This window comes from Neophocaena asiaeorientalis, unplaced genomic scaffold, assembly GCF_003031525.2.
Source record: "Neophocaena asiaeorientalis asiaeorientalis breed wild unplaced genomic scaffold, Neophocaena_asiaeorientalis_V1.1 scaffold145, whole genome shotgun sequence".
Classification (NCBI taxonomy): Eukaryota; Metazoa; Chordata; class Mammalia; order Artiodactyla; family Phocoenidae; genus Neophocaena; species Neophocaena asiaeorientalis.
In genome coordinates this window covers 4,220,355-4,234,676 of record NW_020172629.1, presented here as the reverse complement: position 1 = coordinate 4,234,676, position 14,322 = coordinate 4,220,355, and the positions used below count along the sequence as shown (strand labels likewise).

Genomic DNA, 14,322 nt, shown 5'->3' with positions numbered 1-14,322 from the left:
CACATCCCAGCCTCCAGAGCTGTTTTTGTCCCGCCGGGTCCCCGCCCACAGCTCCACGCTGACCGGGGCTCCCGTCCTGACACCTCCCTACCTCTCGTCACCGCTCAGCTCCGCTGGCCTGTGAGCCCCCGGAATTCGGGCCCTGGTTGCATCCGCCCTGTGTGCCCAGCATCCAGCGCAGTGTTGGACGTGTGGTTTGCTGAGGAGGTTAGCGACGAGGGCTGACAGTCACCCAGATGCGTCTGCCGAGAGCTGCCAGGTTGGTGCCTCTCTGAGGCCCAGAGAGGTTCGGTAGTTTGCCCAAGGTCACACAGCCAGTAACAGCTGCAGCCGGGACTCAGGGTCAGGCATCGCCAAGACTCCAGGATGTGAGCGGATGGGGGTCTCCTGGAAGCTAAGAAAGAATCGACGTGAAATGTGTTACCTTCTCATTGCAGCCTCTGGAGGAACAGGTGCGCCCTGGGCCAGGTTCTAGGAGGAGCTGCCTCGGAGCCTGGGTGGCCTGGTGGGCGTGTCATGGGCAGTTTTGTGGAGGCAGGGGCTCCCCTAATGTCTCCTCACGGCCCTCGGAACACACCTCCGCTGGTGGCTCATGGGAGGTTGGGGCACGGGGGCTGCTGTGCCCCAGGTGTGTCACATCCCCTCCCACCCAGCCACCGGGGCTGGACAGGACCCCCCCAGGCCTCCCAGGAGCAGTGCTTCCGCCGCAGGGGTCCCGCCACTGCCTGACCCTTCCAGAGACCCTGGCTTCACCACCTCTCAGGTAGTCCAGAGGTGGAAACGGGACTACGGTCAGTTCGAGGTCAGGCGTCCCACCTCAGCAGGTGCACCCATTTTTATTTGCAGATGGAAGCACGTGGTGAAGGCCTGACCCCCCACCCCCACCCACCCCCCCCCCGGGGTCCCTGTTTTTTTTCAAAGCCACATCACCCGGGCTGCCAGCCTCCGGGCTCCTCTCTCCGGTCCAGGCCCCGATGTCCAGCATTGTTTGCTGTTGGAAATGGGGGTGACGGGTTTTTCTTGGGTCTTTACCGCAGCTTTTATTTTTAAAAACAAAGACCCACAAGGGGAATCCGCTCGCAGCAGCAGCGGGAAGAGTGCTGGGCCTGAGTCACAGGTTCAGTCCCCGGGGACCACCAGGCACCTGTGAGGCCTTCACCGAGCCTGTAAGTCAGTCCTAATCATCTACCAAATGAGGAGGCCTGAGCGGATGCTCTGTGGGCACCTCCGCCTCTAAAATTCTTGCTTCCTTTAGAAATATCTTTGAACTCGCCAAGCCGTCGAGAATTTGTTCTGGTTTAAAGAATTATTCTTATCTTCACTGCACCACTACCTCTACCGTTGCACTGATTGACTGTGGGACCTTGTGGCAGGCACCGCACCGGGCATCTCACACACATGAACCCTTTTCATCTTCTGTACTGTCCTGTTCCTTCCATTTTTAAGTGACAGCACTCAGGCTTGGGGGCCTTGAGCGCCTGACCCAAGTTCGCCCCGCCCAGGGCTCTCCACTCTCCACAGGGACCGGAGAGGGACGGGAATCCAGGCTTGGCCATCACTCTTCGTCCCTGGCACCTCCACGGGCAGACACCCAGCTGCTCCAATGTTTTGCTCTTCAGAAGGTGAATCTCAGACATCTCACATCTTCGCCAGAGGAAGCAGGTTCTTGGAGGACGTCTTCTGAGCTCTCTCAGCCTGAGCTCATCGGGCCTGTTCTTCCGGGTGAACTAAAGGAAACCACAGAAATTACTGCAGAAACATTTTTGGGTGGGCACTCCCAGAATCAAGTAATGTTCCACATGCGGAAGCGGGAAATCAGTGAGACACGGGCTTGGTCCCTAGTATCATCTGCCTTATTGCAATCACCCGACGTGTCTGGGTTTCTTTTTGTTTTTAAGACTCTGAGGAAACGTGGGTGGAATTTCAAACATTTGTTGTTTAGAAGCCGTGTGAAATTCCTGAGCCCTGGGCAGGGAGACCCCACCCTCACCGCTGGCCCTGTTTTCTTCTAGTTCGTCTCTTCCGCCGCCTCCTCCAGGTGCCCACATTGATCCCCGTCGCCAGGTGCTCTAGCGGGGCTGGGGGTTCACATCCAGCCGGCCCCCCTCAAAGCGTCTGAGCCGTCCTCCGACCTGGGGAGGAGCCGGCACCGCGTCCCCGGGGAGAGCGAGACCTCAGCGGCCTCATGACAACCCTTAGTGCCCAGGGTGAGAGGACAGGAAGCGGGGACCAGCCCCGTGGCCGAGGCCGTGCCCGCGGGAGTTGAGAGGCCTGTGGTGCACGGCGCTGGTTGGGCGAGTGGGCTGCGGCCCCCAGATGGCACCAGGTGAAGAGCAAGGGGCGTGTGGGACCTCAGACCTCCGACGAGTCCTTTCGCCCCTGAACAAGTTTTCAACTCTTGGACTCAGATGCTCTTATAAACTTCTTCTTGACGTCGTTTTGTTTGACGGCTCGGGTGACAGTGATGTGTTCACTGGGCAGAGGCTGGGAGTCACCGAATCGTGACTGTTGAATTCTCCCCAAGGGCGCTTGGTCGCTCAGAAGTGGTGGGAGCAGGGCGCCCGGCTGAGTCTCCCGGGGGCCGCGTGACGGCCGAGACCCGAGTCTGGCGGCTGCAGGGCCACAGGCACGGAGGGGCCTCCCCGGCCAGGCTGGTCACGCATCCCTGTACGAGGCAGCCCAACACTCCGCACTGACCCAGCCGAGCTCTGTCGGGTGGGGGGCTCGTCCGTCAGCGCGAGCCCCATGTCTGGTGTCCGCCCAGGGGGCCACGTTCCCCATCCGCCCTGCACTTTCCCTGTCGTATGCGCTTCTCTGGATTCCCTCCCGTGTGGGCTTTACCAGTCGGAGCGATGTTTTGAGGACAAGTAGAACCAAAAAGAGGGTTTTTTCTGCAAACATCCTGAGCCTGGTACCCTTTTCTGTATTTCAGTCCACAGTGTAAAATCCCTTCCCTCCCACCTGGGCCCACGTTCTGATAAGGAAGGGGCCTGAGTTAGTGCACATGACACACCATTCTGAGGGTCCAGGGAGGCCAGAGTTGGCCCAGCGGCCCCTTCTGAATCTGTGCGTGTCTATCTGTGTGTGTGTGTGCATATCTGTGTGTGTCTGTGTATCTGTTTATGTCTGTGTGTGTCTCTGTGTGTCTCTGTGTACGTGTGTATGTATCTGCGTGTGTCTATAGCGTATCTATCTGTGTGTATCTGTGTACATCTGTGTGTATATCTGTGTCGGGGGTGTGTGTGTCTACTGCGTATGTACCTGTGTGTGTCTCTGTGTGGCGTGTGTACATCTGTGCGTGGTCACGGGTGGATCCCGTCGGCCCTGGCCCTGGGGACGCAGGTAGGGAGGCTCTGACCGGCGCCCGCTGTCTTGCAGGAGCTGTGCCGGCAGCGCATGGCCGCGCGCCCGTCCGAGCGCCCGGAGACCGCGCACACGTCCCGCGTCAGCAGCGTGTCCTCGCAGTTCAGTGACGGGCCGATGCCCAGCCCCTCCGCGCGGGGCAGCACCTCGTCCTGGTCGGAGGAGCCAGTGCAGCCCAACATGGACATCTCCACCGGCCACATGGTCCTGGTAAGGCCTGCGCTCTCCGCGCGGGGTTGGGAGGGAGTGCCCGTGAGAGGCTTGGGGGCCCAGCTCCCTAGCGTGCGGCCTGAGGCGACAGGAGGAGGGCACCCCATGTCCAGCCCCTCTGCCCAGGGCCCCCCGAGGGAGCGTCGTCCCGGCTCTGCACAGAACCCTCGGCCCCCACCCTGGAAATGTGCATGGGTGAGCGCCGACCATGTGTACCCGACTCCAGACGCAGTCCTCTCCTTCCTCCAGCCCCCAACTCACTGAGCAGCCTTTGGGTGAATGCATGTCGCTCACAGGCTGCTTCTCGTTAAAAGTGACGTGGGAGGGGTCAGCTGCTTCGTATGCCCTTCAGAGGCTCTGTCCGGTGCAGAAGCCTCCCTAGCAGGGAGCCCTCTCCCCAGGATGAACCCGCCCCCTGCCCGTCCTGGAGCACATGGTGCTTGATGCGTGGTTACTGTCCAAGTTTTATTAAGAGGGTTTGTTCACAACTCAGCGCTTCTTGCTGTGTGGACGAGTGCTGATGGCTGCGTGGACACCGCCCTCCCAGGTGTCCAGGCCACAGGCCTCTCTCTCCCCGTTCAGTGACCGTCACACTGGCCGTAGTCTCTCCTACTGGGGATGGGGCTTCGGGTGACAAAGGGCAGAGCCTGAGTCACTAACCCCCGGAGAATTGGGGCTCTCGCGGATCAGGGGAGAGTTTCCACTGCACAGCTAACTTCCCAGGAAGGGGAAGGGACTGGGAAGGCCAGTGTCTTGGTCCCTTCTGGCGGCTTGAACAGACACTTAATTAACTCTCTGTCTGGAGGCTGGAAGGCTAAGATGGAGGCCCAGCGGGCCTGGGGTCTGGTGGGAGCCCGAGTCCTGGCTCACAGACGGCAGCTTCTCGCCATGTCCTCACGTGTGGGAGGGGCAGGAAGCTCTGTGGGGTCTCATTAGGGCACTGACCCCATCACCTTGGGGGTTAGGATTCCACACCAGAATGTGGGAGGACACAGACAGTCACCCCAGAGCAGCTGGGAAACCACGTTTGCACTGAAGAGCCTCAGTGTGGAGCCTGGAGGTGGGTCTGGGGATGCCCCCAGGACGTTGGGGGGTGGAGGCGCCCACTCCCGGGATGTCCGATCTGGGGGCAGGAGGCACAGGTGCCAGATGTGGGGACTGAGGGGCACCTCAGAGCAGAGATAACAGACGAGGGAAGCCAAAAAGTTGAGAGGTTCAGCTCGGCTGATCAGTGCGGCTGAGCTGACGCCTCCCTCTGCCTCCTCCCCACGCGGATGTGGACGGAGGGCCTGGGCTGGGAGCGCACGGTGCTCCCAAGGCTCCACTGCGGTCGCGTGCGGCTGGGGCCTGAGTCCCAGGGTTCGCAGTTTCCAGAGGAGACGGCGCATCGCTCAAGTTGCAGACGTGTGCTGCCGTCCTACTGTGCGCCCACAGCCAGGAACTCGGAAGGAACCTCTTCTCTGGACAAATAACAGTTATATTAGTTTAGAGAACGTTTCAACGTGCGTCCCTTTTAGAAAAGGAAACTCCAGCAATCTCATTCAGATTTCTGATGAGATTCGGTTTTGGGGCCAACACACAGCCAGGTGCGTTTATCTGACAGGTTGGTGGCGGCATGCGTCTCGAGAGCCTTTATCATATTCTGGTGTCTTCATATGTCAGGACGACTGAGCTACAGCTCCACGGTATCTCACCTCCAAATGGGACGTGAACACGTTGTAGTTTCGTAGTAAACTGTGTTTTGCGGTACCCGTGTGGGATGGCAGATGTGACAGGGAGCCTGGTGGTGGCCTCTCAGCTGAAGTCCCCACACTACAGAGCTGACCCGCCGTCCGCAGGCCACCCCGCGGCCGAGCCTAACGCGAGGCGTCCCCCGGGCGACGGCGGCGACACAGTTTCCAAACCCACGTCCACTGCCGACCAACCCAGAAACCTGCGGGCGCTTGGCAGCCCCCTGGACTCAAGGCTTCTTCTTGTTAACCGACCGACGCTTCATTTGAATTGGGGTCACCGGCTACTCCTCCTGACTCTGAGTGGGGAGCAGGTGCCGGGCACCGGGGAGAGGGTCCACCCCGTGCACGCCCCAGCGTCTGGCCCTCACGCCCCAGTCCTGTTTTCTGCCCTCTCACCCACTTACAGAGGGGTTTTCTCGGCCCCACCGTGGTCTTCGGCCCCCCGTACGGGACCCCGAGGTGTGGAGACGTGGCAGAAGGGGGCCCCACTTGGCACTTTTACACCTTCTCATCCACGAAAGCAAGTAAAATGGCTCGTCTTTTAGGCTCCGAAACCGCTGCCCTTCCTCACGGGACACATTCAGCCAGACCAGAGCCACGTTCGCAGGGCCTGTCTTGCCACTGGCACGTGGATGCTGGCTTCCCATCTGCAAGGGCTGCAGCGAAGCCGCCTGTGCTGGACCTCAGGACACACGGGAGCCCCGACCTCCTGACTCATTAAGGCCACAGGGAGACCGGTGTGTAGTGCTCAGCCATCCGGCCCTCCATCAGGACCGTCCCGGTCATCAGACAGCCGCCACAGCCATCTCCCTGAAGCACGCGCTGGGGTTTCAGAGGCCCCGAGGTAAGTTATGCGAAGTCCAGGCAAGTCCCAGGAGCCCGCCGTCCCTGATGCTTAGCTGCTCTCGTGAACGTGACACAGATGTGACATTTCAAGTTAAAGACGTGGTGGAACCAGCCGCCAAGCTACTCACCTTTGGACAGCTGGGTGGAAGCAAGGAGTAGCTCAGGAGGCCGGTGTGCAGAACTGGAACGTTCTCCTTGGCAGAGGGTGGAGGGGCCTTGGAAGGAACGAGCGGTATAGGAAGCCGAGGAGCCAAATACTGACCTGTCGCTGGAGGACTGTCGGAGGGCTGGCCTGGGAGGCGCCCTCAGCCCCGAGCGCCTTCCCCCTCTCGCCGTCGCTCCACCCACTGCCGTGTGATGTTGGTGTATGTGCTGTGGCTTCGCGCTGGGAGCCGTGGTACAGAGCTCTCGGAACAGACGCTTCTAGGGGTGAGCAGAATTCGCCCTCCCCTGGAAAGGAGGCAGGGCTTTCCGTGGAAGAACGAAGGTCTCCGGCTGGCGGGAGGTCGCAGGCCGCTGTGCAGATTACAAGGCCACTGCCGCCAGCCCAGCTGCTCCGGGCGGTCTTCACGGCGGAGGGGGCCGAGCGTAGCTGAACTGCAGGGAGGGACCTAATTACCGCTGAGCCAGGGATCCCAGCAGGTGGACGAGACACGGAGGAAGGGGCCGGGGAAGCAGGTGTTGACTGAGGCCTAGAGACACTGAGGTCTCAGGGACACGAGTGTCGGCCGGTGCCGGGAAGTGGGGAGGGGGAGGTCCTGGCAGCTGCCCAGTGGACACATGGGAAGGGGCGGGGCCGGCCATCCAGAGCCCCTCCTCCCAGGAGCCACGTCCTCCCGCCGAGACCAGCACGGCCTCCGAGCCGCCGGGGCCCAAGGGGTCGATCTGGAGATGGGAGCATGCCGCTGACGGCACGGACGCTGCGGCCCCAGAAACCGGGGCGAAGCTGGAAGCTCAGCTGTTTCCTGGTCCCACGTCCCCGACAAATCCTTCGACCTCCGTTTTCTCATCCCCAGGACGGGCTTAGTAATAGCGCCTCCTGCGAGGTCCCTGTGAGGGTTAAACGAGACAGAGTTTGAGATGCCGCACCTGTGGAACCTACAGTTGTAATGACTAAGGCTGAAAGGGTCATGGCAGAAAAATGGAACCAATTCTCCTTTGATGAAACTAAGGGGAAAAGGGCCTCCACAGGGAAAATGTCACATGCCCTGGAAACTGCAGCCCCGGGCACACAGTGAGGGTGCTTTGGGGGGATTTGCAAGCCCAGGAAGGGGGTGCCCGGGAGGCTGTGCCTGACAGGCTCCCCGAGCCACGCGGCGCCCAGGCCTGGGGCAAGGTAGGCGCCCCCGGACGTTTGCAGAAGGAACGACGTCACCGGGAGAGGAGGGAGACGGGAAGGGAAACACCCTCAGCTGTGAACCTGGTCGGCTTCTGAAGACACGTTTTCCAAGGCAACGTGGCCAGGTCTGACCAGGCTCAGAGCAGAGCTCTGGAAATAGGTGGCCTCGTTCCAGTGACTCAGTGGAACTATTAGCAACATCGTTGTGTTTTACATAAGCTGAGTTGTGGGACTCAGCTTCATAAGAACTGCCGTCCAACCTTTTGAAAGGTAAAGGATCACGTTTGAACCTCTCCTTCGAAAAGACCTGTTTCTAGAGCACGTTTGTTTTCAGAGGCTGGCGTGTCAGCATGGCAGCTTTGTGGGTGGTGGCAAGAGCAGGTGTCCGTCCTGGTTCCTGGTTCCCCGGAAGCCAGCCGCTGGTCACAGAGGCAGTGCACGGCACGCAGCTGTGTAGACGGAGGGGCCATGCCTTCATCCAAGTTGAAGGTGAGGGTATGGACTGGATCTTTGCATCCCCTTTATTCTTGCAAAGTACGATACAACAGGAATGAGCGTCACTGAGCGTTTATGGAACAGCACTGTCCTAAGAAACCATGAAGTAGGAACTGGTTTCAGCCCATTTCACAGATGAAGACAAGAAAACCAAGAGCAGTGATGTAAACACCTGAAAAATGGGAAGTTACCACGTTGCAAAATGTGACCAAGCCACCCCATCGTCACAGAAGGGGGGAAGCTTACGGAAGCAGAAGGGTTTGGTGACGGACAGCTGCTCTGGACCTGCGAGGGATGAAGGATGCTGTGTCCACGAAGGAGACAGGCTACCTCCGACCTCACAGCCCAACCCGCAGGGCTCGTGGCCTCTCCACGGTGTCCGCCTCCTGCGCTCCTTGATCGTTGGACATTTGCACTGAGTGGACGCTCTCGTTTTATCTGGCATCAGCCTCCTTAGCTGGTACTTTTATACCCACGGGTATAGTAAGTTAAATGCTTAACCAGGAAGCGACGTGTCTTCCCAGAGGCCGAGGGTCTGTTTTGGGGGGTGGGCGACCCCATTTTCTTCGTCTTTAAATTCAGGACCTATATGCCTAAGAGTATCGCCCAGGGTCCCTGCCGTGCACCCTGGTCCTGCTCTCTGTGACCCGAATGTGCGTCTGAGGCTCAGCTGGCCGCTGTCCTCATGGTGAGGGTGACAGGGCCACCGAGAAGTTGACACGGTGGCCGGGCTTCCTCCGGCCATGTGCCTGCTCGAGGGTGCCAGGTCCAGCTGAGCCGGGGTCTGCCTGCCGCCGTAGGACCCACGTCCAGGCACCCGGAGCTCTGGGGCCGTGGCTCCCGCCGGCAGTGCTGCTCTCCGTGGTCTGCGCTTGGAGGAGCGCAGACTCGCATGGAAGCTGTTTCCTGCCATGTGAACCCTGCCTGAGGCTGAGACAGAAGCCGTCCTGGGAGTCAAATGGCTCAGATGCATCAAACGCTATGCCCTCGGCCGCCAGCCCTCCCAGAACCTTGGGGATGGCCACGGGAAGCCTTACAGGCCAGCCACGCAGGGCATGTGGTCAGAGGTCCAGGGCTGCATCGACTGTCCAGAGCAGGGAGACGGGGCAGGAGGTGATGGAGTCAAGGCCAGAGGAAGGTGCGTCCGCTCGGGTGGGCTGCTGCCGGGGTCATGCGGTGAACCCGAGTCCCATTCCTGTAGAATTGATCTGACCCCCGACGGCAGCCTCGGCAGGCCACGGGCAGGCCCTAACCCAGAGTTCCCACATCGGAGCGGCTTGGGGCTTTTCTAGAGCCCCCTGTGTCTGTGCATTTTCTCACCCCGGGCACTATGTCTGCGACCCGGAAACACCTGCCCTCGAGGTGAGCTTGGGGGCCAGAACCGCTCGGCACCCACTTCAGACTGCTGACGGCCCCCCAGGTTCCAGGAGGACCCAGCTACTCAGACAGGACAGTTGCACGTGCATGTGTGTGTGTGTATGTGGTGCCCAGCGTGTGTCTGGCACACAGCAGGCGTTTAATCAGTCCTTGGGACCCTTCCTCTGCCTCCCCGGAGTTCCCGGGTGGCCGCCCGTCTTCATGCTCACAGGAGGGTAGTCGTCCAGCAATTCCCAAATCGAGAGCAGCATCTAGCTCTAAATCCTGCGTCTTCTTAAACCACGTTTACAGTGACCTACATTTACCGTTCTCTCAGCGTTTTCCTGTCGTTCGAGTCCCAGCCACCCAGGTTCCAGGACTGTGTTTTGTGTTTGTGTTCATGGAAACATTTTAGTAACGACTTGCACAGCTGGTGGGAAGGTGGGCCGCGGAGAGCTTGTCCTCCGTCCACGTGACGACTTCTGGGATCCCAGCCCTCCCCGACGGGCAGCACTGTCACCGGGGGCCACACACTGTCCCTCACGTGACGCTGTGTCCAGGAGACGGCTCCACGCGAGTGTGTGTGACTCTGCTCATCTTACCGGTCTGTATTATTCTGTTGTTCAACGTGCCGTAACTTATTTATCGTATGGTAGTAAAGGTCATGTAGGCAATTTTCAGACTTGGCCTCTGCAGCGTCACAGCAAGTGTAAAAATAACTGGAGGCTGAATTTCTGGAAGAACCTAGGTCTTGTTGTTCATTTGGAGAGGCATTGCCAAGTTTCCCGCCAGAACGTTTGACTAATTGACGCTCCCACCAGCTATGCAGAAGATGGCACTGTATCCCCAGACCCTCCTGGGCTCGGGTACTGGCCAGCTTTGATCTTCCACTGGTGAGTGGAAACGCTGTTTCAAAGGAGTTTAGTTTACGTTTCTCTAGCCGTGTGTGACTTGTCATAATTTGGGGAGCCATTTATCGTTCCTTCCAAGAACGGTTTTTGAAGCGTCCCACGGGGACGCCCACCCCGGGGGTAGGAGTTCTCCGTGTTACATGGCACTAACCACGGATGCCAACGCGAGTTTACTAACTTGGTGTCGGAATGAAACTAGTTCACTCTTGTCTGTCTTCCGTGCCCATTTATTAGTCCACACGTGAGAGTCAGCCGTGGACTCAGAGAGCTGGCCTGCAGCCCCTCCTGAGGGCCCTGGCCGCTGGGGTGCAGCCTGTGTTGCGGGGCTGTGATCGTGTCTGCTGCCCACACTCGGCCGGCCCCTCGGCACCAGGGCTTCTCTGGCATCTGCCACGTCAGTGACTCTTGACAGTTTGGTGGATACAAGCCAGCGAGTGCCGTTTCCACTGCCCAGTCTTGGGGGGTGCGGAACTACTTATTATATTTTTGGTGAGGGATGTAACTTGCCATGTTATTTTTTTAAATCTGATTTATCGTTTAAAGTGCTAGAATGATGCTAGAATGGTTTCCTTGCATGTTAGACCTTCTGCTGGTGAGAAGATAGGGTAAGATAGAGTAGGATCAAGCATCCGGTTGGTATTTGTTGAATTAGATGGAATAATCAAACACTAGGTTTGGTAGCAAGCCTGTGAGTTAATGTTTCTGAGGGGAAAAAAATTGAAACTGGTGTCCAAAGAGCACTTGGAAAGTGTCCGTTCATACATATGAACAAGGAATGTTTCCTGAGTGCCCGGTGGCCTACTGGGACGCCCCTCAGATAAACCTGATGGGACGCCCAGAAAAGAGGCTGCGTTCTTCCAGCCCATCGGGCTCCTCTTGGGAACTGAGAGCAGTTACCAGTGCAGACCCAGGGCAGATGATCTGATTGTTCCTGCACAGACTCGTGTGTAAAATTGATGGTATATAATATGTAGCTTTTGAAATTGCACTAAACCATAGGCTTTCGCCAATAATTCATCCGTGGACCACTTCTGCTCATTTTTCTATACTTGGCTCTGGCACAGCTCTTGGACGTAGGGGGTTTTCAGTAGAAGTTTCCTGAGTGCCTGAGTGAAGTCGATGGTCGGTGTGTTACCCCTGAGAAGTTTTCAATCTACTTGAAACGAGGAGGGGGGCATGGCTAGAATACACTAGACTCAGCCAAGTGCCAACCACGTTCCTTTGCTGGGAGACGTCTCCGTCCTGGGGAGCCTGGTCGGGGAGGAGCAGCTGTCCTGGGGCGGGCAGGAGACAGCAGGAAAGGTCACGGCTCCTCCAGGAACCCTGATTCCGCTCACAGGGTGAGAGTCCGTGGGAGAAATAGGACATGCACGCAGCCTCGAGTGGCCGTGACCCTGGGCCAGACGTTGGGTGGCTGGAGCGCCAGCGTGAGGGGCTGTGTTCCATCCGTGTGTGGCCACTGCGGCTTCTTGAACGAGAAAAGTGACACCTGGTTATTCGTTTGTTCGCTTATTTGAGTGCGTCTGCCAGAGGGTGAGGGCATTGGTGACAGACAAGCAGGAACTGGGTGGGTCGCGACCACCGTCCTCTGATGTTTTCTCTCCCGGAGTCAGAGGGGAGGGACCCAGAGACGCTCTGATGAAAGGTGGTCCCAGATCCTCAGGCTGCTCCCCAGGGTGACACCTGGGGTGGCTCAAAACCGTCCCCTCGGGCTTCCCCACCCATAAAGCATGACGGCTTACAAAGCCCACGTGATCGTACGGTTGTTGGGGAAAGAGAGTCGCTCAGGATCTTCAGTGCTGTCCAGACGTCCTCAGAACTAGAGATGCTGGAGGTGAGGTGCCAGTATCACGGTGTGCCTGTGGCCTCGTTTCCTAACCACTGCTGGGGTGACAGCGTTGGCCTTATCCCCTCTTTCCCCTCTACTGGCTCAGCAGTTATAATTTAATAACTGTCCTGATCATTTTGCCAAGCATAGCTCTGCCCTGCTCCCAAGTAAACTCAGAATCTCTGACTCTGAACCCGGCATCTCCCTCTGACACACGTATTGTCATTACCCGGTATTTTAGTTTCACCTTAACATTTATACCCTTAAATTAACCATTTTTGTTTTGATTAAAATCTCCTCTTTTCCAAAGCTATATCCTTCTTTCAGTCTTCTAATAGGAAAGTCTCCCTGTCTTTGTCTGAAAATGTCTTTAATTCATCCTCACACTTGCATGATAGATTAGACAAGGATCAAATTCTAATTTTCTCTCATGACTTTAAAAATCCTGTTTTCTTGCCTTTGACGCCATAGCTGTTGAAAAGGCTGTTCATTGCTGGTCCAGGGGCTGCTCCTTCGTGGGTCCTCTTACTTTCCTCCTGACTTCTACACCTCCGCTGTTCTGGAACTTCTTTGTGCCTTGCCTTGGTGTGGACCTATTTTACTATGTGTGGGTTTTTTGCGGGCGGGGAGGGGTTGTTTTTCAGTTTGTTTTGTTTTTGGCTCAGGACTTACTATGATTCCCAAATCAGAGAATTGCTATCTTCCATCAGTTCTAGAAAATGGCAGACCATTTACAGTTTGAATTTGACTGTCTTCCGTTCCCTCAGTTCTCTCCTCTACTAGAGAATGCTGGGCGTTCTGACTCTGCCTTCCGTATTTTCTCTCTTTATCCCTCTGCCCCGCATTGCAGCGGATTTCCTCAGACAGACCTGTCATCTAGTATGCCTGCTTCTCTTCGGCAGGGTCTAGTCTACTGTGTAATCCATCCACTGTGTCTGTAATCTCCAGGAGGACATTTTTCATTTGCAGCTGTTCTGTTACTCTTTTTTAAATGTCTGCTGTGTTGTTCTTGTCTTATCTTGTCAATCCTCCTTTAATATCTTCAGTTCTTAGAAATGTAGCATTTGGTTGTTTCCATCTAATACTTCTATTTTCTAAGTTCCTATGAATCGAAAGCTGCTCTTGGGTATGTTTGCCGTCTGGTGGGTTCTGTAGTTTCGGATTATAAGCTCCTCATGAGTGGGGCTCTATCTCTCGGAATTTTGTGTTAACCTCAAAAGAGAGGTTTTGAGATTGATATTCTAGCCGCTCCAGGCTAACATGAAACGAGGACCATGTTTACATCAATTCCCCACTCAGTGATTCCCAGATGATGTATATATTGTAAATTTGACCCTCGATCCCAGGTGAGGCCCAGGGTCCACAAGTCTTCCCGTCTTGAATCCACGTGGAGACAGGTAAGCTTTCTTGCGGCCTGAACAAATGTTTTCACTGACGGCGTGGTCTTCTGAGGGTCCCGGATTGTGTGTGGTCTCACATCCGGCCCCCTGACTCCTGCATGCCAGATTTCCCTAAGGCCCCACGTGGACAGGGGAAGCCCAGACCCCCGCGGCTGAGGTACAGGAAATCGTTTGGCCCTGCCCCTCCCCCTCCCTCAAAGGCTTGAGTGACTTCAGGTCACGTGCCTCCCTCTTCATGTAGATTCCTGGGGATTTCCCTTAATTTTGTGAAAGGCAGACCATGCCATTTACACAGCGTCTCTAGACGTCTTATGGAGGAGGCCCTTCAGTTTACCCGCTTCTTCTTGTCTCCGGGAACGTGAGACTCATCGTGGGCTAAACACAGTGGAGGTGCTGCTACCAGTTAATTTCATGTCCCCTTGCCAGTCATATCTAAGCCCAACTTCACGTTCTGCATGATAAAGAAAGACACCTCAAGGTGGGTCCCTGTGATCAAAGAGAGTGATCAGCCACCTCGTTCAGGCCGGTTCCCACACTTCCCTTTGGTACGTGGGCAAAGGGGTCACCTTGCTTCAGGAAGCGCCTGCGCACCTGTGTGTGCAGCATAAGCTGTCTGGGGATGTGCACTGACAGGCACCTCGGTCAGCGGGCAGGTGGGCAGGTGAGCGGAGCCCGAGTGCTAGGGGCTGGTAGCCATGGAGAGGTTCCAGCGGTGCGTGTTCTGCAGTGATGCTCAAGGCAGCTGTCAGGAGGGGTGGGTACCAGTTCTGTAGCTGGAACGGAAGAGCAAGATGGGTGACAGCTGCTAATCCTCCCGCTTCACCCATCAAACCTGGAGAAC

At 57.1% G+C, this 14,322-nt stretch overlaps 1 protein-coding gene across 1 annotated transcript in view; it reads left to right on the top strand.

The window, feature by feature from the left end:
• The window catches only part of LOC112395784 (receptor-type tyrosine-protein phosphatase N2-like), a 114,935-nt gene that overhangs the window by 24,593 nt on the left and 76,020 nt on the right, over nucleotides 1-14,322 (top strand). Inside the window, exon 8 of the mRNA XM_024739186.1 lies at nucleotides 3,379-3,573. Coding sequence (XP_024594954.1) covers nucleotides 3,379-3,573 — 195 coding nt within the window. The remainder of the gene's footprint in view (nucleotides 1-3,378; nucleotides 3,574-14,322) is intronic.